The sequence below is a fragment of the Ischnura elegans genome, chromosome 7 (genome assembly GCF_921293095.1).
Source record: "Ischnura elegans chromosome 7, ioIscEleg1.1, whole genome shotgun sequence".
In the NCBI taxonomy this organism is placed as follows: Eukaryota; Metazoa; Arthropoda; class Insecta; order Odonata; family Coenagrionidae; genus Ischnura; species Ischnura elegans.
This window is the reverse complement of record NC_060252.1, coordinates 95,652,570-95,675,378: the sequence shown is the minus strand read 5'-3', so window position 1 is coordinate 95,675,378 and position 22,809 is coordinate 95,652,570. Positions and strand designations below refer to the sequence as shown.

The following is a 22,809-nucleotide window of genomic DNA, read 5'->3' as shown; positions in this document are numbered from 1 at the left end:
ATATTCAATCGTTAAACTATGCTTATATTGGTATTTCAAGTAATTATTATTAAAACTCAATCAATAATTATAAAAAAATTGTGAAAAGTTAAAAATGTGTGTGTTTAATAGAATTTACGACTCTTTTAAAAGCACTGCTCTTTTTACTATCAATAAGGTGAATGCAAAAAATTACTTACGTTAAATACGGAATGTAATTCACCAAAGGTAAGAAGGGGCTTACTTATTGCTTGCAAGAAATTTGTTGGGGTTTTTTCGTATGTAACTCAAGAAGCTCCTTACTTTGATTCCAAGGTTGATTTTGAAGTTCTTACTGTTAGGTATAGCATTGTAAATTCATGATACTGTACAATCTCTTTCTCCTCCTCGGGAAATCGTATTTTTATGCTTTCAAATGCGCTGAGCCATTTTTAGAGCAAATGAGCTCGAATTGGTGTATTTTTTCTGCAAATATCTGAAACATTTTATGAATTATCAGATCAGTAGCTACCTGCCACAGGAGAACGTTGTTTCAATCGAATCTTATCAAGGAACAAATTTACCCGTCAGAGCTGTATCAGATGGTGATCATGGAACGCGTAGCGTGCCTATTGACGAATGACGGACGAGCTTCGGTGGCTATGGTCACCGAAATGCCGACGAATGACCACGATGTGGGCATTGGCCTTTCATCACGTAACGCTGGTCGACTTTATCGCTCTTTATCATCGACCAATCGGACGCAAAATTAGCCCCCATATTCCCCGGCCCCATTCGAAATCGATTTCAGCCGAAGGAAAGCGTTGTCTTGCGCCATTCGAATGCAATCGCGATCAGTTTTGCTTCCGTGCCGCCATCAAGAAAGACCCTCGTAATGTGTTTGTTTTTTCTGGAATGGGTACAACCCCAAACCTGAGCTTTCTGGGAGAAATTTTGTCTTCTGAACGTTCTGCGTGTCAATTACTCGGCGGTATCTCTCACTGCTCCGTTCGTGGACGAGCTAATCACCTAGTCCCTTTGAGAAATGTGATTTTTCGTGATTCATGGCTTCCCATTTTCCGTTATCTGGGAAGGGAGAAAATGACAGAAAGACATAATTTTCTTAAGCTTTCAATATTGAGCGATTTAACAATTTTTCCTCATCCCTTCCTCCGAATAAAGTGGCATGAAAAATCGTTTTCGAGACTTATCTCTCGAAATATTTTCTTTGTTATCTTTTTTGCTTCTGTTATAGCTGCTTTTCTTAGTCTGTTCGTGCACCTCGAAGCAAATTGCTGGCTAAGAAAAAAATGGAATAAAAATTTTTAAACATATTGTCATTCAATATATGCATTCATATAGCATTTGGTTTTCTTTCCTACTCACATTTCAAGTGCATCTAACCCAAATTTATTCTTACTTTATGCGTTCCCGATTTGGCACTAAAAATGACTGCATTCAGACTCGTCGTTCACTCTTTCTCGCCATTTTTAATCGATAATCTTCTCTTAATAAGGCGAAGGTAAAGAACTGTAGGCTTTTGAATTCATTTAACGCATAAGCGATACATTCTAATGGTCGTTAACATAACTCCCTGACGGTGCTGTCCTCCCGACTTATGCTACCGGTTGGTTTTTCAGGGATTCTTTTAGTACATACAAAGAAAACCAAGATTCTCTGTTATCAAGTCTTTCACTGTTCTATGCCGTAAGAACAAATGTTGCAATAGAGGAAAACCAGTATACCACTAAATGTTCCGTCACGCACCGCGCATTTAAATGAAATTACCAAAGTTGCCACCGGCAGCGCTAACGGAAAGAGCGATCCGAAATTCACGGGAAAGTAGGCTATAATTAGGGATGATTACCGAAACTTATATTCGTGATGGTACAAACTATATCGTATTAACAACTGTCAATGGTGCTTTTTGTGATTGAAAATGAAGTATAGTGAATAAATGCATATCCATGGACTAGACTTCGCGGGAATTTTGAAAACCGATTAGAATTATGAACAGAATTAGAATTTGGCATTATAAGTCAAACTTCTAAGGTAGGGGGCATACACGATTATAAACGTCGTTGAAGGCCCGTTTGATATTGCCATCCTTTGACTCATCCTAACTAGTCAGTTAACAAAAGCAATGAATTTTTGGAATTGCGAATTTTACATTGCTAATGCTAATTGTGGGTTGTGAGAGAAATTAATACTTAAATCCAATAACTTGAAAATTAAACAATGATAAACTCACATGGAATGGTGAAACCAATGAATTGCAGTTTAATAAATTTAATGAAAATTTATTTTTATAATTTGATTTTAAGCAAGGTTAATTATTAATTTTTTTAATGCCTAACTGGTATTTTTTACTTTTATTTTTTATTTATTTTTGGTAGAATTCAAGATATTTTCTTACATATTTTTTTCTTTTTTTCAAAGGCTAAAACTTAGTCATTTAGCTACGATTTGAAGGAGGTTTAGACGTAGGATAGAATTGAAGAAGAATGATTTTTTGAGGCAGTGTACCTACACGTTAGCAGTTGGGATCCAGGACCTCCTAAGTGCCGCGTTGGCCACCATAGGCCGCAAGATTTCGCTGTGACTGTTTGGCGGTAGATGGCGTGTTCCTTTGCCGCGCGTGGACAGATTGCTTTGGGTATTTGAAGAGGGGCTGGACATGAGATGGTGGAAGGGTGGGGGGGGGGGGGGGGAATCGAAGGTACATATCCGCCGAGAGACGCGAGCGCCTCTCAAAGGGATGGCGGCGGCGAATGCAATGAGAGGCAAAGCGGACGACACACGCCACTTGCAGTGACGAATGGCGTTCCTCCCGTCCGATCGTTTGATTTCCATTCGCACGGTAGACCTTCTCACAGTTTCCTTGCTTGAGCTCACCTCCTCGCATTTCCACCCTGCGTGGATTTTCTGCAATGGGTACTGGTCAAAGTGGTCGTTCACGTAGACTCGAAATTGCAATTTAATAATAAAATTCGGTAAAGTTAGGAGAAAGATAAGTTATCACGAAAAAACTAAGTCTCCCTCATTTAGCCATTTTCTCATGACTTTAAAATGAAAAAAACAAACACAGCCGCCCACATTTCATGAGTTAATGACGTCAATAAAATTCTGGTTCATCAGGTAGAACCGGAAGACCCGGTCCTTTTTGGAAAGAATTTTTTATCATTAGAGTGCTTATGATAACGAACCACCTGAGATGTTTGCCCGAGGCCAAGAATTAGCGGAACAGTGGTGAGTCGCTCGGCAAGAGTCAGTGACGTAATTTACTCTTCAGCGAAAGGGTTTTCAAGTAATTATTTTCATTTTATGTTATAGATATTCTATTTTACCATTTTACGTTTTAGACATTCGTCTTCCTTGTAGGTCTGGAACGGTCTTTCAGCTAAGATTCATTTCTTTAATGACTCAAATTTACTTGAAGATGCTAGCTATGCCTGATAATCATTCACCACAGGCAACTTAATGCGGTAGATATGGTCTCTTTTATGACATCCTAAAAATATTGACTGAAAATTATTTTATTCTTCCTCACTGATATACAAAACTCATTTCAAAACAATAGTCTTAGTTTATATAATAATTATTTAAATTTTGCCTCCCATAATCTTGCTGAGTTCTCTTAGAAATAGTGTAAACTGTGATTTACATCAAAATAATTTTCTCTCTGGTGCTTTTTTATTTGAAAGTTTTAATTGAAGAAATAAAAACTTGAGTGATGAAACCGTCCCTAAAACCTTTACAGGCATGTACTCCGTAAAGAACCGAATTAAACTTAATTGCGTGCGTTTAATAACGGGGGAAAATTTTGCTAAAATGTTTCGTGAGCGTCGGAAGCTTGGAAAACATTATCGATGCACAGCGGCAATGAATGTGGGGTCAGCTAGGAGGGGAAACCTTTCACGCCCCCTCCATTGTTCGACTCGGATCCGAGCGGACTGAATGCGAAGAAAACCGTGTCCTTCAACCCCGACCGTTTTCCGAGAACTCTCGTCCAGCTGCCTTAATTCGCGTTTTAATAACATGTCTCAACTGATTTTGCGTGTTCAAGTCGCGAGTCACGTTTTTTTTTGCATTCCGGAGACCGAGCATGTTCTCGTAGCAGCAGAATGCTCAGAGAAGAAGTTTGCGGGAAAGTCGGCCTGAAGATCAATCACGAGTAAACCGGCGTGCGGTCTTCATTTCTACGGATACTGAAGTCTTCTGACTTATTTTCATCCTTGACGTATTAGTATAACGCCCCTGCGTTCGTCATTTGTTTCGTTTTTAGTTCATATTTTTAAGATATGCTCTGGTCTTCGAAATTTATCTCTAAAGTTATCTTTATATGATAGTATTTCTTGAATTGCTTCGTTCTCTTTTTCTTCTAGGTCATCGAAATACTTCTTAGCTATTTTTCGCACCACCTCTATGTCTGCAGCCACTTTACTTATAGTTACACCGCTTCAGTACCCAAATATTGTCTTATTTTAAATATAGAACGCAGGTGCCGTCTCTCCATTCGGTCGATTTGATCGATTTTCTCTTTTGTTAGGTGGTACGTACAGTAATGTTGATTGAATGAATGATTTGTATAATATTGTTTTTGTTGCTACCGACGAGAAAACCTAAGTCCAAGAAGGTTTGCTTTAAAAATGAATTGCAAGAAGTAACGAGTTACACAAGGCAGCTACTATACGGAAAAATATATTGGCATTGCATAGTTTTATATACAATTTTAAGCACGGCTTTTGAAATTATTCGGCCGCTCATACGTACATTCAATTCTTTACAGTTCAATTGTTTTATTCTTTCTAGGTATTCTGTGAGTAAATAATTAGTGATGATCGAAGTTCATCGCACTCACATACCGCCTCTATATATGACCTATAAAGCGAATTTTGAATAGCTGTGATTTTTTTGTACAATCTTTTTTTTCACTTTGCGACGTTTTGTTAAAATTTCGTTGAGATTCCGTCAAAGGGATGCGATTTAAGGTTCGATAATTTAGAGCGATATAGTAAGCAACCAAATATTTCTCTTGATTTTTCTTGCAAATGACCATGAAAAAGCATTTCCGATTTAATCTCATATTTATCAAACATGGGTAAATTATGGTCAGAAATTGATTGCCGAATCCGTTACATTTCAGCTGCTTCGGACACTTACGTACCAACCAATGGACGAATTAAATTATTTTTGTTCTTTCTTCTTTTTTAATGGTGACAATTGACTAGGATGACGTTTCGACGCATAGTGTCATCATCAGATCATTCGATACTCTAGTAAGGACCTACTATAATAGATATAGTAGCGTGGACAGTACTAAATGCTTCATTAATTCGTTCATCATGTTATTCCACTACATCTCGGCTTACACATTTAAGCTAAAGCCAGTATCATACGATCATTTTTCCGTACATTACGAGTGATTGCCGAAATGATGGCAAAAAATTACCTTTTTAATCGATCATTTTCCGATAGTGGCTCCAGGGATGGAAATGCCATCCCGTAACTCGGCTCGTCCATTTTTCCTGTTACCATAGCTGGTACCGCGTTTCAGCAAATCAGAATGCACGACCACTTGCAGCAATTGTAAAGGCCGTTTTACACGGGGCACGTTCTTGCACTTTCTGACGTGTGTACGAAGGCGCAGTCAAACTTGCGTCGCGTAAAACGGTGAATTGCTTGTACACATTCGAGAATGCGTGGATGTGAGATTGCAATATAGCCTCTGTTCTGATTTCGATCATGCATTCGCGCAATTCCAAGCCATTTTAGAAATTAATGCAGCTCTAATCTGCGCAATTCCGTGCCCCGTGTATAACGCCACGCTCGGCTTATCATGAAATGACAGCCGTGAATCCGCAAAATTAACGCATAACCGATGGAGAAATGGATGGTAGGAATAACCGAGTGATTCAGAAATTATAGGTCGAGCGATCACTTTTACTGTCACAGAAAACCTATCGTTGGAGCCACTAGGTAGTAACTCTTAAGGAAGGGAAAAATGATCGCGTCACTCAGGCTTTTCAAACTTACTTAGTTAAATACATGTTTTTTATAGTAAAGAGGACATAATGGGGCAGCATCCCTTTCAATATCGATGGCTAAATACAACAACACCTACCTATCTCAAAATATGGCCTGCCTGAGTTAATATTGCTAATACTGTTAATAAAAAATAAAATTGAAGCAAAATACAACTCTTTTTTGCAAATGTATGCTTATTTTTCAGTTTCATGTATTGTTATCGGTTTTTAATTTCAATTAAAGTAAAATACTAAAAAATAAATCGTATTAATGATCTTCTTAAAATTTGCTCTTTTTGAGGTACGTGTTGCTGGAACTTATCCATCAATATGCTATCCTACTCTATCCAGACATTTCCAATTTTTTCGGAGACATGTTGCTCGAGCCATGACGTGTCCCCCGCAGCAACAACAGAAGCTGAGGCAAATAAAAAAACAGTTGAAACGCGACAGACCTTCCGCATGACCGTATGTCGTCGAATTAAACGTGCTCACGCAATTCATCTGCGACGATGAATTGGCCAATTTGCTATGATCCCATTCAACCCTCTCGAATTATCTTACAATTTTTTTTTCGAAGGAAATCGTCATCCATTGCGTTCTAACCCTTTTGTTCTCCACCCTGCCTGCATGAGGAGGACTTGACCCCGGGGTCTACCTCACCCACGCTTCAGCATTATTTCATGTTTTTTTTTGTACAATTTCCTCCAATGCCCAGCCACCGGCATGTCCCCGACGCGCCCGCGTTCTGCTCTCAGAGGTACGCCCACAAAATTGGCCCAAATGGGAGGCCAGGGACGGAATACGTAGTAATAATCATGGCTGTCACTTTTCAGTGAACTGTGTGTCTCTGGCTGCTGTTATGGCGGCAAAAAAAGAAAACCGGAGACAAACTTATTCGTAAATGTATATCTATTGTCATTGGGGAAAATGCATGTAAGTGTAATCTGTAGAAAAATAGAGGTTAAATCAAGAAAAATACTAGTCATATATTATCTCAATGTACGCAATTTCGTTCTTGCGTTCTAATTTTTTTAACATATTGCATAATATTGGAGTTGGAGGACATGGCAACAATATGCGTTAAAACGTACGAGTAAATGTAGTAAGTGATAATCATATGTGATCCATTACAACTTAATCGGAATTCGGTGGACTCTATGACGCTATTTATGCCCAGAACTCATAGGATTCAAAATTTACGAATGCATGAACCAAACAAGAAAAGGTCTACTTTCTGTTCACGCATTTGTACAACTTGGGTGGTTACTTGGTGCATTTTGGCGTTCATTCTCGCATTCGTACAATTAAACTTTAACACTTACCTGTTAATGTATCGAGTAACCAGACCTTGAGTTATTTTTGAGAACATATTTAGCCAACGTTCCGGAAATTAATTTCCTATACTTTTGCATTTGATATATTTTTAATATTATCTCATATTTCACTTTAAAAAGGAAAAACCTTTCCAAAAAAATGGCTAATCATGATATTGTTAGCAAAAATAACCTACACTATATGATTGGATTATTGTATAATTATAAAATAATAATATAATTAATAATAATAGTATAATATGTATATAAATAAATATAATATTATAATTAATTCCTTAATTCAAAATAAGAATCCGATGTTGATGTTAAAATAGTTATTTTGGTGCAATTAAGTCAACAAATGAGTTTTAACTAGGTATAAATAATAAAAATCAGTCGGTAAGGTGTTCTTTAAAGGGTCAAATTGAATCAGAAAACCTGGCAATCTAAGAGGAGTGCCTCGTCCAATATTTTTTTCTCTTCCTTTTTCCTTCGAGGAATTTCGGATGCCCCGTGTACGTGTTACATTTTTGTTCATTACCATAAATATTCGATCCATTACAACTCAATCGGAGATCGGTTGACGCCCACGCCCGGAGATGCGCGTGTCCAACCCCTCTTCAGAGGAAAACCGTCCCTTCCACACGGAGTATGCGTCCTCGTCGGCTGGTCTTCCACGTATTCCTTTCTCAATCCACCCCCTCTACTGCTTTTAGCTCCCACCACCCGTCCCTCCCCACAATCGACACTCACTACACTCCCGAAGACTCCCTTTTCCTCGGGAGCCGATCCAAAGACGGCGATAAGGAGCTGCCGGAGAGAGTGGATAGCAGACACTCCGTCGGACTTGTAAGAGAGAGAGAGGAAGAGGTGTGCTTCAGAGTCCTCTGGACGGCGATTCTCTGCACTACTCCCTACCCCATAGGGTTACCAAACTTATCTCACGTAGGCGGGAAGACGTTGCTGGTTGCAACTTGTTTGCACCATTCGTAACGTTAGAAACTATTTCGCACTTCTCTCGGTATCTCTAGGGAAACCAAAAATTCAAAGGCCGCTCAGTGCTATCAGAGCAATTAGGAGTCGAATAGCCAAACATTATGCTTTATTTCTTCTGCAAATAACGGAATATCCTGCAGAGAGACTGCCTACCACCTTCACTTCCACGCAGTAAACCACATGTGCAGAGAATAATATGTAAAATGTAATATAATATGTAAAATGTCATTTGTGTATTGCACTAAGAATTTCAGTGCTGTGAGAGCATTAACTCAGGACCTATAGTCAATTATTTCCATTGCGTATTTAGACAATACGATACGGTTAAACTGTTGATGAGGCTAGGGTATTCGTCTGAGGGGTTTGAAATTTGGATATTATATGTAAAATTGCATGTGTGTATTAAGGCCTGTTTACACGATACATTAACACGTACGAGTTAATGTACGTTTGCGTGAATGATTTTTGTGGACCGGGACGGAACATGTACGAATGCATGAACCAAATTAGAACAGGTTCTATTTTCTGTGAATGCATTCGCACAAGTTGGGTGGTTACACGGTGCATTTTAGCGTTCATTCTCGCGTTCATACATTTTGACATTAATCCGTACGTGTTAATGTACCGTGTAAACAGGCCTTTACAGTAGGAAATTCATTGCTTTGAAAGCAATACCTCAGCAGTTAGAGTCGTTCATTTATCTTAGACTTCAGTATTCTAACAGTAAATTACGGTCAAACTGTATCTTAGACCAATTTATTTGTCTGAGGGGTTTAAAATTTGAATATAATATGCATTAATAATGGTGGAATGCGACAACTCGACAATATAGTGTATTATCGGCAATCCAGAGATCTCTGGCGCGCTTTTGCCGCGCACGCCATCTGTGAATGTGTTTTGCAAGCGGTTGAGTTGCTGCTCCTCTCTCTTCTTTCCGATCTCTGCGTATGCCTCCCTTTCTACCTCGTCCCCCCTTTCAGATATGGGAGTCGTTTGAGAGTTACACCCACGTCCTTCGTCTTAAGTGCTCTCAAATCAGTGGAACGGAGGGGTGCTTTAAAGGATGAGGTGTTGACGGGGTGTTTTCAGGGGGTTGGCTGAGGGGGTGGGGAATATAGGTACGTACGTACTTCAGAAGGAAGAAAAGGTAATTTGCTCTTCCTTTAGCGGAAAGCGTAGCGCTCCTCAAGTAATGGCAGAGGTTTTTCCGCTATTTCTGCGTGAAATCTCTTTACAGTGCTGCCTTTTTTCAATAAATACATAGTGTAGAATGTATTACGGTGTATTTTCAGTTTTTTTGCCAATGCCGAGCCAATGTAAGAAATATGTTTTCTTCAGATTTTCTGATCCATTTTGAGCCAAATGTGCAAAAAAATATTACCAACATTTTATTCGGTTCTTCGTTTTTTACTAAATATATTTTGGATACTTCATTTACTGCACGAAAGAAAATAAATAAAATATTAGGACAATATTAGAAAAAAATTCGCGATTTAAAAAATACACGTCTTCAATGCTGATCTGACTAATTATGCCATGTGTCAGTGGGTATTGTTTGCAAGATAATACCCATAGCTACCTTACGCAGATATATTCAGTAGTCGTCAGGAAATAGTAATCATTCTTAAACAATGTAATTTTCACTCATAAATAAATAAATGGGTTCAGTTTACATTCGACGATTAATGACCAATATTAGCAGTTATTTAGTGATATTTTCATTTTTGGGTCTCTAGTACATGAAATTATCTTTGACTGGGGATAAAACTATGGTAACTCCTTCAGAGGGCATACAACCTCGGCAATAAGCGTCGCCGCAACTTATTATGATTTCCTGTATCAATGCACGCCCGTAGCCATACAGCACTCGTATGTTTAAGATATTTCTAAGTGAAAAATGAAAATGTGCAGTCGTTATGAGGCATCAGAAGTTATGCCACGCTGCTAAAAATACTGCTACTGGTACTTATTAACGTGATTAGGAGTAGTTTGTCGCCCATTGAAATTGCATCTCCATTCATCGAAAATCTCAGGCATCTCCACTTCGACGCTATTATAAAAGAAATTAATGTGAACCTCATTTTTATGTAGTATTAAGTAGTCTGATTCTGTTGAATAGAAAGAAAGTCTTGGCGATACATTTGATGAAAAATAGACTGAAACCATATACTCATGCACTAGCGACCCTATGTTATGTATGATTGCTACGCTGAGGAAGTAAAGGAGAATAAGAAGAAAAGAAAAGATAGCGACCATGTTGGGTAGTAGGAAATAAAGGAGAATAAGAAGAAAAGAAAAGATAGCGTCCGTGTTGGGCAGAGAGAGGGAGGATAGGTCCCAGCAGCGGTGGAGATATAGCTCCTGTCGGTAAGCGCGTGTGAAGGAGAGTGAGAACCTGTTTGATTGGGTGTCGGGGGGAGGGGGTGGCAGCCTCTTGGGGGTTGTAAATTACCCATGATTCCCTCACTCGCAATCTCCTCACACTCCTCCCTTGAGACACCACTTATCGACTTCCCCCCTTCAACTCAGCCACCTCTTAATTCATTGTGTTCATACGTGCACGTTTTCCACGGTTTTATGGGTGCTATCGCTTTCTCGGGAGCTTTTTTTTTGTCGCATTAAAAATACTCGAGACCGTAAGGTATGGGATCGTTTTCAACGATCAATTGAATGTGGGGGTGTTCGCTGGGTGGAGCGTGGATTAGAAAATTTGTGTTAGAAACGGACATTCGTGCGGAAACTTGTGAAAGGGTAAGGTTTTCTATGATTGGTCATGTGTTTCCTTCTAAATACACTCGGATTAATTAATATAACATCCAAATTTATTCATACCAAATCCAAAAGAGATCTTTTACATTGGATTTGAAAATGAAGGCTTAATTAACAAGGGGAAAAAATATTAATAAACACTCATTTAATACACTAATGTTACTCATTATACGAAATACATGACCACCTCATCCTCTCCTTTTGTAATGAAGGTAGTGAGGAGAAAAGGAAGAGGGATTTAAAGAGAAAGACTTCTGATGGCGGTTGCATATGATGAAATTGATGATGTTATATCGACAGCAGAAGTTTAGAGTAAATTGTTGGTAAAGGCCTGGTTACACGATTCATTAACACGTACAATTTAATGTACGTTTTAGTGAATGACTTTGGTGGACCGTTGGCTCGCTCGGCTCTCTGTGTGCCGGTCGTATTTTTATATTTTTCCGTTACGAATTACTCGTTTGAAACTTCCGTTGTCATGATTATGTTTGGAGCCTATAAATTTACACTTTTTCAAAAATTTCCTGCATCTTAATTGCTAAGTTTTGCACTGATATATTTCTAAAGGTTACACGATACATTAAAACGTACAAGTTGATGTCTGTTTGCATGAATGATTTTTGTGGATCGGATCGGAATAACATTTACGAATGCATGAACCAAATTAGAACAGGTTCTATTTTCTGCGCATGCATTCGCACATGTTGGGTGGTTACACGGTACATTTTGGCGTTCATTCTCGCGTTCATACATTTAGACATTAACGCGTACGTGTTAATGTACCGTGTAATATTATATTAGCATATAATTTTCGAATTTTAGGTGCAAGCAAATGCTGAAATGAGTCTTTTTTACACGCTGTGACAATTATTAAGACGATGGCGTAAGTTTTTAACGAACAATTTTTTTACTAAGTTAGACCGGTCTAATGGGAGTGAGGTATCCTCTTAATTCCCGGTTGCTTTGCAGTGCCCATGGTCATTGTAGTTGGGATCTCGCCTCTCTTAGCTAGCTTTTTAATTGAGCATTTTGCTTTTGTGTCATTATGATATACGTACCTGACAGGTCGACTTATTGAAAATATTTTTCAAGTAAAATATAACTGTAAAAATACCTGTGCAATTAGGTTATAAATCAAAAATTTCAAATGGAGGCCTCATAGAATGTTTTTGCCCGCCATGTTACCTGATCCGTTGACCGTTAAGTATCTTGTAACCAGGCCTTAAGAGGTAGCTTGCAGGTAAGTGATGTTTGAGTCGCACATAAACGGTGGTGAGGCAAATGAAAACGAGACGAGTTCCTTGTGTTGTGGGAAGGGCTACGGAGGAAGAACATTGGGATGCCGTCCGATATTGGATCGCTTTCAACGCCTCACTGAATGCACGACCGTGATCGCGATAAAGGACGTGGACATTAAAATTTGTGCTAGAAATGGAGTTTTTAATACGAACTTGTAAAAGGGGAAGGTAGTCTATGAGTGGTTATGTTATCTTTATTTTATACACTCGGAGCAATTGATATTACCACAAACGCCAAAGCACTGCGTGATACAAATAATTTTTACGCAGCACGTGCACGGGCGCAAAGTTATGGCAATAATGAAATCCGCCGTGAAATAATCATTTGGCTTAGCCGGAGTCTGAACCAGGATCTCCCGGCTACAGATCAGGTATGCAGTGCTTTCGGAAAACGACCGCAGCAGAATAGCAGCAAAGTGAGGCTTACTTACTCCGACAGTGGCTTAGTGGGTACGACGCCCATCTCCTTTACCAAAGAGTGGACTTGAGTTCGGTTAACACCTTCTGAGATTCGGCTCGGAAAAATACGGCGGATGGCATGGTGGGTGGTGTTACTGGTAGCATACCTGAACGGATCCGGGTTCGAAAAACGAATGGGCAAAATGATTTTTGCACGGTCGATTTCAACATTGGTGTACGTTGCATCAAAATGTTAGCAGTTTTAGATTTTTCAATCAGACCTTATAAGCGAGAAATGTTTGACATTTTATAATGAATTTAAAAACGTTTGTATTCTCTACTTGCTATTGTTATTCACGATCAAGAGTAACAGTTGCAGTATAGTAGAATTGTCGTTTTTTTAGGTATTTCATAATGTCTTCGCAGTATCCAGTCTAATGAAAATATGAAGAGGTGAGGTAGTTCAGTAATTTGGGCGTTGGCCTACATACCGAAGGGTTTACTGCTTAAATCCTGAACAAACTCAACGGACATCCTCAACAAACATCCGCAAATCTTGAGGTTGCCCAAAATGTTCAAATTCCAATTTTTTTTACAAGTTTAACTTCCCTCGGCAATAAAATGAAATAAATTCACTGCTTACCATAAGTTTTTTAATGAATTATTTAATTAATCTGTGATTATGTATCATAATCGTTCTTTCGACATTAAAGAGATGTTTTAGGTACTATGGTATGAAAGGACACCCCGGGTCGCGTTATCATCAATATTTTGCTTGCGACAATGTAAATGGCGACTGATAATAAATGTTCTTCAATGTCCATCGACTTATCTTTAACGTGGGGCAAGCTTTATGATGCTATGATAAGCGGTTGGTAAAAATAACACGGTAGTTCTATCAAATGAAGTTGCGGTGATAACTTTAACGATGGATCTGATATCTCGCTAACGTAGCGAATTGAGGCTACATTACATGGCCGCAGAAAAACGTCCAATCTCTTTCCTGTTTATCTCAATTTTCTTTGACTCCGGACGCTCAGATTTTTAGTTTTATTTCTTAGCGATAAATTGGACAACGTGAGGGTCAAAATATATTTTAATCTTACCGAAAACACCGAGTGAGGCATCAGTTGAGTCTCCGTGATTGTGGGCTATTTTCTCCTGTGCATCGAGGTATTGTCTTATAATGGGATACGATGGTGGAAGTCTTTTTCCCTTCCATTACGATGGTGAAGCCTGAATATAGCTCTCTGAGGAATAATACTGTGGAAAATTCCCACGAATTAATCAATGGAATACGATGATTTTTTTTCCTTTTTAAAATTCATTGGATTCGGCCCTCACTACCGATCCTGAGGAGAAAGTAATGGCTGGCTTTTTTCTCAGACGAATGCTGCCCCCAAGATACATTTACTCAATGTGTCACATTCAATAGTTTATTGTTACAATTAACTTTCTAAGCTTTTTCTCGTAAAGATCCACGGAGTTTTTTCCAAGCCAACGCCGTCAGGAACTTTGCCTTTCAATTATGAAGTCGTGTTAGAAATCAAGCGATTTTTCTGTTGGCCCACTTGATAGGTTGCTTGAATAAAGCCTGTATTTTTTCAGTTTTGATCAAAAGCGCTCAAAATCACAAGTTTATATAAAAAGTCCAGTGATGGAAAAAGGAATTCGTTTAAATATATATGATTGGGCTAATTAAATGCAATGCAGCTTCAAATTTGATATGAGGTTTCCGCGACGTTTCTCCAAAGTAGAAAACGCTTTCGGGCGTTCTTTCGCGTAAGTTGTCTAAAGGCGGTGGCAGTTAGGATGGACAATTTTAATGCATTGGCACATCTAGCCTGAAGACGCCATCATGATGGCTAGATAACTGTCATCGCCTTCAGGCAATACCATGCGGAGTAACGCCCGATAGCCGTAACCAATGCAGCATCAGTTTTCCTTAACATAGTGCCACCTTGGAAAGCAGTCTTTCGGTCAACCGTCAAACGGTCACTTAGTAAGCGTGTGTCGCTTTACTGCAAGCATGTCGCTTTAGGTCGTGAACTACGGAGTGGATCCTGGGATGGCAAGTGAAACGAAACAAAAGTCAAAACTAGTAAATTGTCAATAGTTTTGTTCCCAGAAACGAAATGGAGAAACTAAACAAAGTTGATTCAAGCCCGGAGAGCTAAACTCAGGGTCGAAACGAAATCGGAGTCAAAACTACTTCGGGTCGAAACTAAACTAAAACTCTGGGACGAAACGAAACGCAGATAATGTTTCGCATCGGAGGGACCTCTTGCCTTACCCTCGAAAAGTTTAGTTTCGACCCACACACCCAGGGGCGCTGACTTATAAAAAATATTGGGGGGGCCCATATCGGAGGTCTTGACCCGGGAAGAGGTTAAATTCAAAGTGTGTAGCAGCACCGAAACACTACCATGATTCACACCACTTGATTCAGTTAACCTGCTTAACCTTATACTTATTAGTTTCAACACACATTGTTGAATTAATTTTAAAAGGTAACTATCGTCTAACATGGAAAATAAAAACTACCAATATATTTTTGTGATTTCACAAAGCATAATATAACTTAATTATTTTCTTGAATTATTGAGGGGGCTCTGCCCCCCCAAACGAATCTTTGAGGGGGCTCGGGCCCCCTCAGGCCCCATGGAGTCGGCGCCACTGCACACACCGAGTGCGAAGTGTGGTTGAATGAAGTAGAGCTGCGGCCTACCTCCATCAGATGCCAGGAGTACTCATATTCGTACCACTAACACGAGAACAGTGAACGCAAACGAGCCACTCGATTTTTAAGCTCAATATTTTAACCTCTCCACATGCATGTCACACGTGATGTCACACGGATCGAAACTATTCCCTCTTTTCCCCCTCCTCTCAACTTCTGATATCGAAACTTAACTTTGAGCAGCGGAGTTTTGATTAATTTAGTTTCGTTCCCGGGAGTAAAGTTTCGTTCCGGGTCGAAACTAAACTCCTTGGAGATTTCAATTTCGTTCATGAGCGAAACTAAACCCAGGTCTCGTATTTTCGTTTCGCTCCATGTCGAAACGAAACATTTTCTTTTCGTTTCACTTGCCATCCTTTAGTGGACCCTCTCTTGCTTGCGCAGATACCCTTCTGCACGAGCCTCGTCGCTTGAGGGGGAGATCGAGGTGTCGAGGCGGCAATGGGTGTTGGCTCCTACTGTTAAACAACCCTGAAATGGAACACGCGCGTGTCGCTTCTACAGGGAGTTGCTCTCTCACTTGCGGGCGTGATTCCTTCCAGTCGGAGCTATCGACGACCTTGCGACTCTTTGATTTATACTGCTCGGGTCGGCCGTTCGAGATATCGCCCGGGCAACGATGTCCGCGAAAGATGTAAGGGTGAAGATGGAGAAAGAATAGTGTTCCTTAAACAACTGTTCATTTTATTAGTATTCTATCGGTTAAAAGAGGTTTGCATGGAGCATTTGCTAATTATTCTGGCAGTTGATCCTCCCTTACTTTATTTCCCCTATCCATTCACTATTAGATATATCCACATACTACCCCCCAAACAGCCGCAATAGGCGCGTAACGGGGGTTGTTAACAATTACTTTACCAACCGTTAAAAAATAAAAAAAATAAAAGCTGCAACGGAGTTCTCAGCCTAGAATTTATTTGAATCCTTTATTTTTCGGGGGAAGAACGAATTCCCATACCTATTAATTCGGAAAAATATCTCTCTTAATTTATCGTTTCTGTTGGCCTGGAAGTATAGTAGGGTTCTTGTAATATCTTCTCCCCATCTCTCTGAAAGATATCTATTCTCAATTTCTAAAGCTATCTAAGCCTATCGCGCAGCCTCCGAGTATCTAGTGGCTCCCAGACTACTTCGCTCAACATCTGCGTAACGCTTTTCGTACGACCTCAGCAGATTTTGACGAATTTCACAGCTTTCCTTTGTATTTTATTAAGTTCACGGATTAAGTCTTTCTGCCCCGGATCCCATTTAGGCGTACTCCCATAATTAGGCTTATTATCCCACGTATTAGGCGTACTCCAATACATCCTACCTGAAACATATTATTAAAACTATTCTTCTATTCTATTTCTTTCCTTTCCCCGCTTACCACTTTTTATTGCAGTGCAGTTTAAAACACCCCTCCCCAATTCATAATCGCTCTTACGGATCTTACCTCTGAGCATGTAATATTACTTCATACTCACTGTATTTCGCACTTCGTCATTCCTCTTCCTCTCCGTTCACTGCACCCTTTCCATTCTATTGATTTTAAATGTCCTGCTTATCGTGACTCAATACCAGCTAGAGTGTATGATTTTAAGGCAGATTGCTATCAACAGGACGCTAAAAGAAAATGGCGAATATATCTGAATATTCACTCTATATCTATAAGATAAAGGCACATATTTTCCATGGCAAAAAAGGTGTATTGGAAGGAGTCTCTCCTACCCTATACACAGGATTTATTGCACTATTATTCTTGGTTTGGGAAGCTGTGCACAAGCATTGTTGGATCATTCGAAATGCATTTGCATATATATTGGTGACGGGCTAGACCTACTTTTCGTGACGGCAATGCATATTCTGTTTTAATTTTCAGAGTAATTCACCGTCAATCAAGTTGACACTTTGTTATAAGGGAGGGAAATTTTCTTTACATGAACTTGAAATTCAAGCTGCTAAGAATTTAAAGAACTTGGATTCTGTTGTATGATGGAATGCTAATGACTTTAAAGTAGTAGAAATGTATTTAGTAGTTTCTCTATGGCATCACTTACATAATTGACCCAAAAATCTTTGACGAATTATTTCGAAACTCTGATTAACACTACGCGAATGTTTCTACTGACGCGCGGGTTGTGTCTTGGTTGCAGGAAAATGCCATTAATTAGTGTGGTAACGGGATACTCCTAGTTAAGTTGTTGTTAACCCACCACAAATTCTTCCGAGACCATTGCGAAAAAACTTGTACAAGAAATGCCATTTTAAATGTTTATAGATATTTGGAAGCGCCTCCTCTTAAATTTCTCTTATAATACCCATTTGCAAACATGTGTACCAGCCATTTCCATGTGGTTAAACATTGAACGGCTGTAGGATTTACTTTTTAGAAGTTAATAGCATTCAATTTATTTCATTGAAGTTAATTAAACACAAAATAAAGATGGCTCATAGAAACTGCAGTATATTTGGAAATGACATAGCGGTCGAAACGCGTTGTTCGATACGCTAAAATTTTTATAAAAAAGCCATCTCTTCTTCGTTACTAACATTATCTGTCAAAAATAAAACATTTTAATTCCGTACATATTTTTGCAACCTTTCTCCCGCTGAATCCTAATATTTTTGTATAATTCTGTCTTCCGTCGAAGCAGGTACCCTGAGGCCTCCCGGACTGATCGGCGGCAGCAAACCCAAGGTGGCTACTCCGGCGGTCGTGTCCAAGATAGAGCAGTACAAGCGAGAAAACCCAACCATCTTCGCGTGGGAGATCAGGGAGAGGCTCATCTCAGAAGGTCAGTGATGTATACCAAACCAGTCAGTGCAGTAAAAAGTATCATATTGAATTTGTCAAATGAAAATATCCAACTTTGATAACGATATTTTAATTTCCTGATAGAATTACCTCTGCTATGGTTTAAGTGACATAAGGTATCCCTCAATGAAGCGTAATTGGCCCACTTTTTTTTCTTATATACCTATTCTCACTTTTGTTTCTTATATATCTAAATGACCTCTTCTCCCGAATTAGCAGTAAAATACGTTTATTTGCCGAAGACCTTGTCATCTATCGCAAAATTCGTGATCACTCCGCCTCAGAAATTCAATCATCGGATTTAAACAACGTTTATTTAGTTTTATATTTTTTATATTCAACTTGTACGCCAAGCTGGGCTGCTTTGGTGCTGATTTGGACCATATTTCTGATTTGCTTATAACTCAGTATCATGCATGATGCTAGCCAACTCTTCCTTCTACGTAAAGCAAAACATTTGGTCGTATGAGATTATTCCAGAACTTTACTTCGATCTTGATCCCGCCTTCAACTCAACTCGGTTGCCATGTTGGTATTACGAACCCTCACTCTAGTCCTAACTGTAATTGAGCCGTCTATCTCCAAAAATTCAATAATCTCGCATTTTTAACTTGAAATATATCTCATAAAAAACTTCTACGTTTGATATTGAACTCGAATAATGCAATTTTTTATGAGAAAGGGCAATCAGCCAAAATAGATGGCTTGGTGGTATAACTGGTTCCATGTCTGATCATCCGGAGATAAGGGTTCGAATACCGGCTAATGACGAAAGACAAATGATGTTTTCGTTGCAAATTTCATCCTTAGTGTATATATATTTGCACCCGCGCGCATGGATGCGTACGAATAATTTTATTTTAGCTGGCCTCTGTGAAGATGAGGTAAATATTTCGCCAGCTAAACCGAATTTTGCGGGTTCTAGTCCTACCTGGGTAGGTTACCCCTATTCATGACATGGATATTCATGTACGTTAAATTTTGAAATATTATGCCTCATTCACATAACGATTGTTCCAGCGATTGTCGGAACTATCGTGCATTCACACGACGATTATTAAAACCTGTGCTGCCCTCTAGTGCTGACATCTAAAGTGAACGGGAAATTGACGGTTAGCAAAGGTGTTGAGGTATGCAGGGATAAGATATTACTGTGTTCAACGTGTAGGTATTTACCGAATAATTTTTCTTCCACCCATATTCTTCCTTCCTAGGACAAATCCATGAAAAAAATAGAGGGATGAGAGCTTCACGAACTTTTCGTCTTTCTCTTGTCGCTTCCGTTTCCGGTATCCCAGCGCCTAACCATCGTAAAGTGGCAACGTTTGGAACTACGTCAACTATTGTCAGGACATGCATTCACACGGCTAGTACGGCCAACTATCGTTGGGACGATCGCTCGGACAATGGTAATGTGAACGAGGCATTAGCAAAAGTCCGATGTTAATGCCGAATCGCGCTGTTTTTGATGGTGTAGCAATATACATAAATAGCTTACAATTAGCTATGAGGACATTCGTCTAATTTTTTTCCACAGTAAATCTAACAAAATAAGTTGAGTTGACGTTTCTGAAAAAATAAGCACCGACTCAAAATCAACTTGAGAGCTGAAACACGGAGTTTGAGTGGCGGCTCCAGATTGAGTCAGGTTCTGGAATACGGTGAGGGCATGGTCACGATGACTGTTCTCCGCCGCCGACGAAAGCGGGGGTTTCGGTGGGGGCGTGGTAAACGTGGGCTGAGGGTGGGCTTTGAGTTAACGTTGAGGTGGCGGACGGATCAGTTATCTTCGTTCCCGCTCTTCAAAGGAATGAGGAGGCGCGCTACTGATTTCTCGCCTTTTGATCGCGCCCATCATAGTCACTGACGCCACCGCCATTATAATCACCGTCATCATCACCGCCGGCCTGCCGTCAGCGCCTCCCTACCCTCCCGCGAGCGGTGGTACGACCTAAAGGAAAAAAAGGACGGGCGAAATTGTATAAAAAGGCGGTTTGTGGCTACGTGGATGAAAGGGGAAGTGAGTGATAGTTGAAGAAGTATTTTGTGGAGATATAGCGGGGCATGAGCATTAAAGAGGCGTAGCCAATCGACCGCATATCGGACACGCCCGTAAAACGTCCGCTTCGGATGCTTCGAAGGCCTTCGGTAAAAATAGTGGTTTTTATCTTTTGAAATTATTACGTTTTATTTTTCTTTTGATTGGAAGCAAGGGGTGAGTTAGTTTAAAAGCGAAGCCGGTCGTTATCGATCGATCTTGTCATTAATGAGAGAGCCGCTTGTTTAAAAACTCATTTTTGATTCGGCATTATGTGGAAGGGAGCTGAGTGTTATCGAATGCCGCAGGTAATGACGTTCCTCTGAGCGGCATTCGACACTTTTGCCGGTAGCGGCATTAAATCGTGGGGCGTGAACCAATTTCGTTCGACGCCTCTTAGGCCCGAGCATAAAAATTGCGAGTAATCTCAGAGGCTAGTGTGTCCATCCGCTAATATTTCTCCCGCGCAATCCCATGCTATCTGCATAATAGTGATGGCACAATAACTGACGCTTATGTCTTTGGGGGCTGGAAAATCAGTTATCGCCATCTGAATGATTTCGTGCGTATCCTTTATTTTTGGCACTGCCGAAGGAAATAAGTTGCTCTAAGGATGATTTATACCTTGGAGTTGAAGAAAATTGAGTTACCTACTTAAGTGCGTGGAGAATCGCAAAACGCAGTGGTGTGAAATTTGGAAGCAGAAGTAAGAGATTAAGAAAAAACACGAAGGCAGCCCACAAGGCTTTAAAATGTGTATGCCAAACTAAGATATGTTAGCAAGGCTGTTGTGAATTATTTGCATACGAAATTTTGCGAAGCTTGTAATGTAAAAATGTCCTATCTTTTCATGAAAATTAGTCATGTGGTTAGTTCTCATTACACTACGGGTATAATTCACATAGAACAAAATAATCTGCCTTTGCTGGGATTCGAACCTGGATGATCCGATTTCCGGTCAGGATAATAACCTGTTACAACATTGAGTTCGTAATCGAGTTCGAAAGATCCCGTACATGCAGGAATTACAGGTTAATGTACTACTTATTCCCTGTTCCGTATTAGCTCTTAAAAGCTATGATTATATTGGTTTATATGCTTTTAACTCGCTTTGCTCGCTGGGGGGGCTCTGCCCCCCCCTAGGCCCCCCCGAAAAAGGCCTGCGGCCAGTTATGCTCATTGTGGGAGGTCTTACACTTTTTGTTTGCTACTTGTTACTTAATGATCGTTTACTTTTAAGCTGGCTAGCTTAGGTATAAGCAATATTTCCACTTTCACGTAAAACGAGCGCATGGTACGTAGGCTACAATATGAATGTAAATATTTATAAAGAGAAACGTTTTTCTGAGGGGCTAAAAAAGTTAAATAAATTTCTACGAGTTTCTCTAACTTATTCAATTCAAATACAAAAAACATTGAGACCACGTTCCACTGTAACACCCAATGCATACGTAATATCATAACATAACCACTTAACGAATTACAATGAAAAACACGTTTATTAATTATTTTCCACAAAACTCAACCAAATTCTTGATATACGAATAAGATGTAACAGCTGTTCCCCTTCGTACGCGAATTACGTTGGGACTGAATATAAATATCTAGAAACAAATGCGCCTTAGCATGAATTGGGGCTAGTATAACGAATTTTATCGAAATATTATTTATCGTGATCGCGAATGATTTCACTTCAGAAATACCTCTATTTAAAGTTTTAATGAATCGGGATACACAAATATCTCAGCTTTAATATCCAACGCAATGCGCAATAAATCTGGTGAGTAACGGATCACTGCCTTTGGTGTACAAGATATTGTGAATGTCAAGATTTCGATAATTTTTACAGTACAACTTAGTCACTCAAGGAAACGTGATTTTCGCAAGACAAATAATTGAATAAGAAATACCTTTATTTGCCCTTATCTTCCATATTGTATTATTCACTGCCTATTCTCTCCTGCAGCTCACGGATAACATTGTACATTAAAAAGGACATTAACGGAAAAAAGAACGTAAACAAAAATAATAAGTTATCACCATCACAAAAAATGAAAATAAAATCATTTTTACCTACCTATATTATGTAAGACTTGTTTAAAAGTCTTTCTACCACAATCGTGAATCGCCAACAAAATACGAACTATAGTCAACAGCACGAATCTTATTTCTAAAATGGCATTTAGTGTACTTGTTAACTTTGAAATTAATAACCACCACACTTTCGATGTAATATACCAAAAACAACAACTAATTTCCTACCTTATATTTCTCCGCTTTTCATTTGAATGCGCTTTGATTTAAACAGATGTTTGTTCTTGCGGAAAGAAGACGCAAAGAAATAGACACTTCAAATGTTACTTTCTTAATTTCCTTCCTTATCTTTATCATCCTTTCGTTTTAATTCCTTTATCTTCTTTCCCAATTTAGCTCCTCTTGTTTGCATAAACAAATATGTTGCAATGATTGTTC

The 22,809-nt window shown here is 39.3% G+C and overlaps 1 protein-coding gene across 2 annotated transcripts in view; it reads left to right on the top strand.

Moving 5' to 3' along the window:
• LOC124162496 (paired box pox-neuro protein-like) overlaps positions 1–22,809 on the top strand; it is a 281,621-nt gene that overhangs the window by 167,846 nt on the left and 90,966 nt on the right. For both annotated transcript variants that reach the window (XM_046539055.1, XM_046539056.1), the window contains exon 3: positions 18,139–18,279. In XM_046539055.1, coding sequence (XP_046395011.1) covers positions 18,139–18,279 — 141 coding nt within the window. The remainder of the gene's footprint in view (positions 1–18,138; positions 18,280–22,809) is intronic.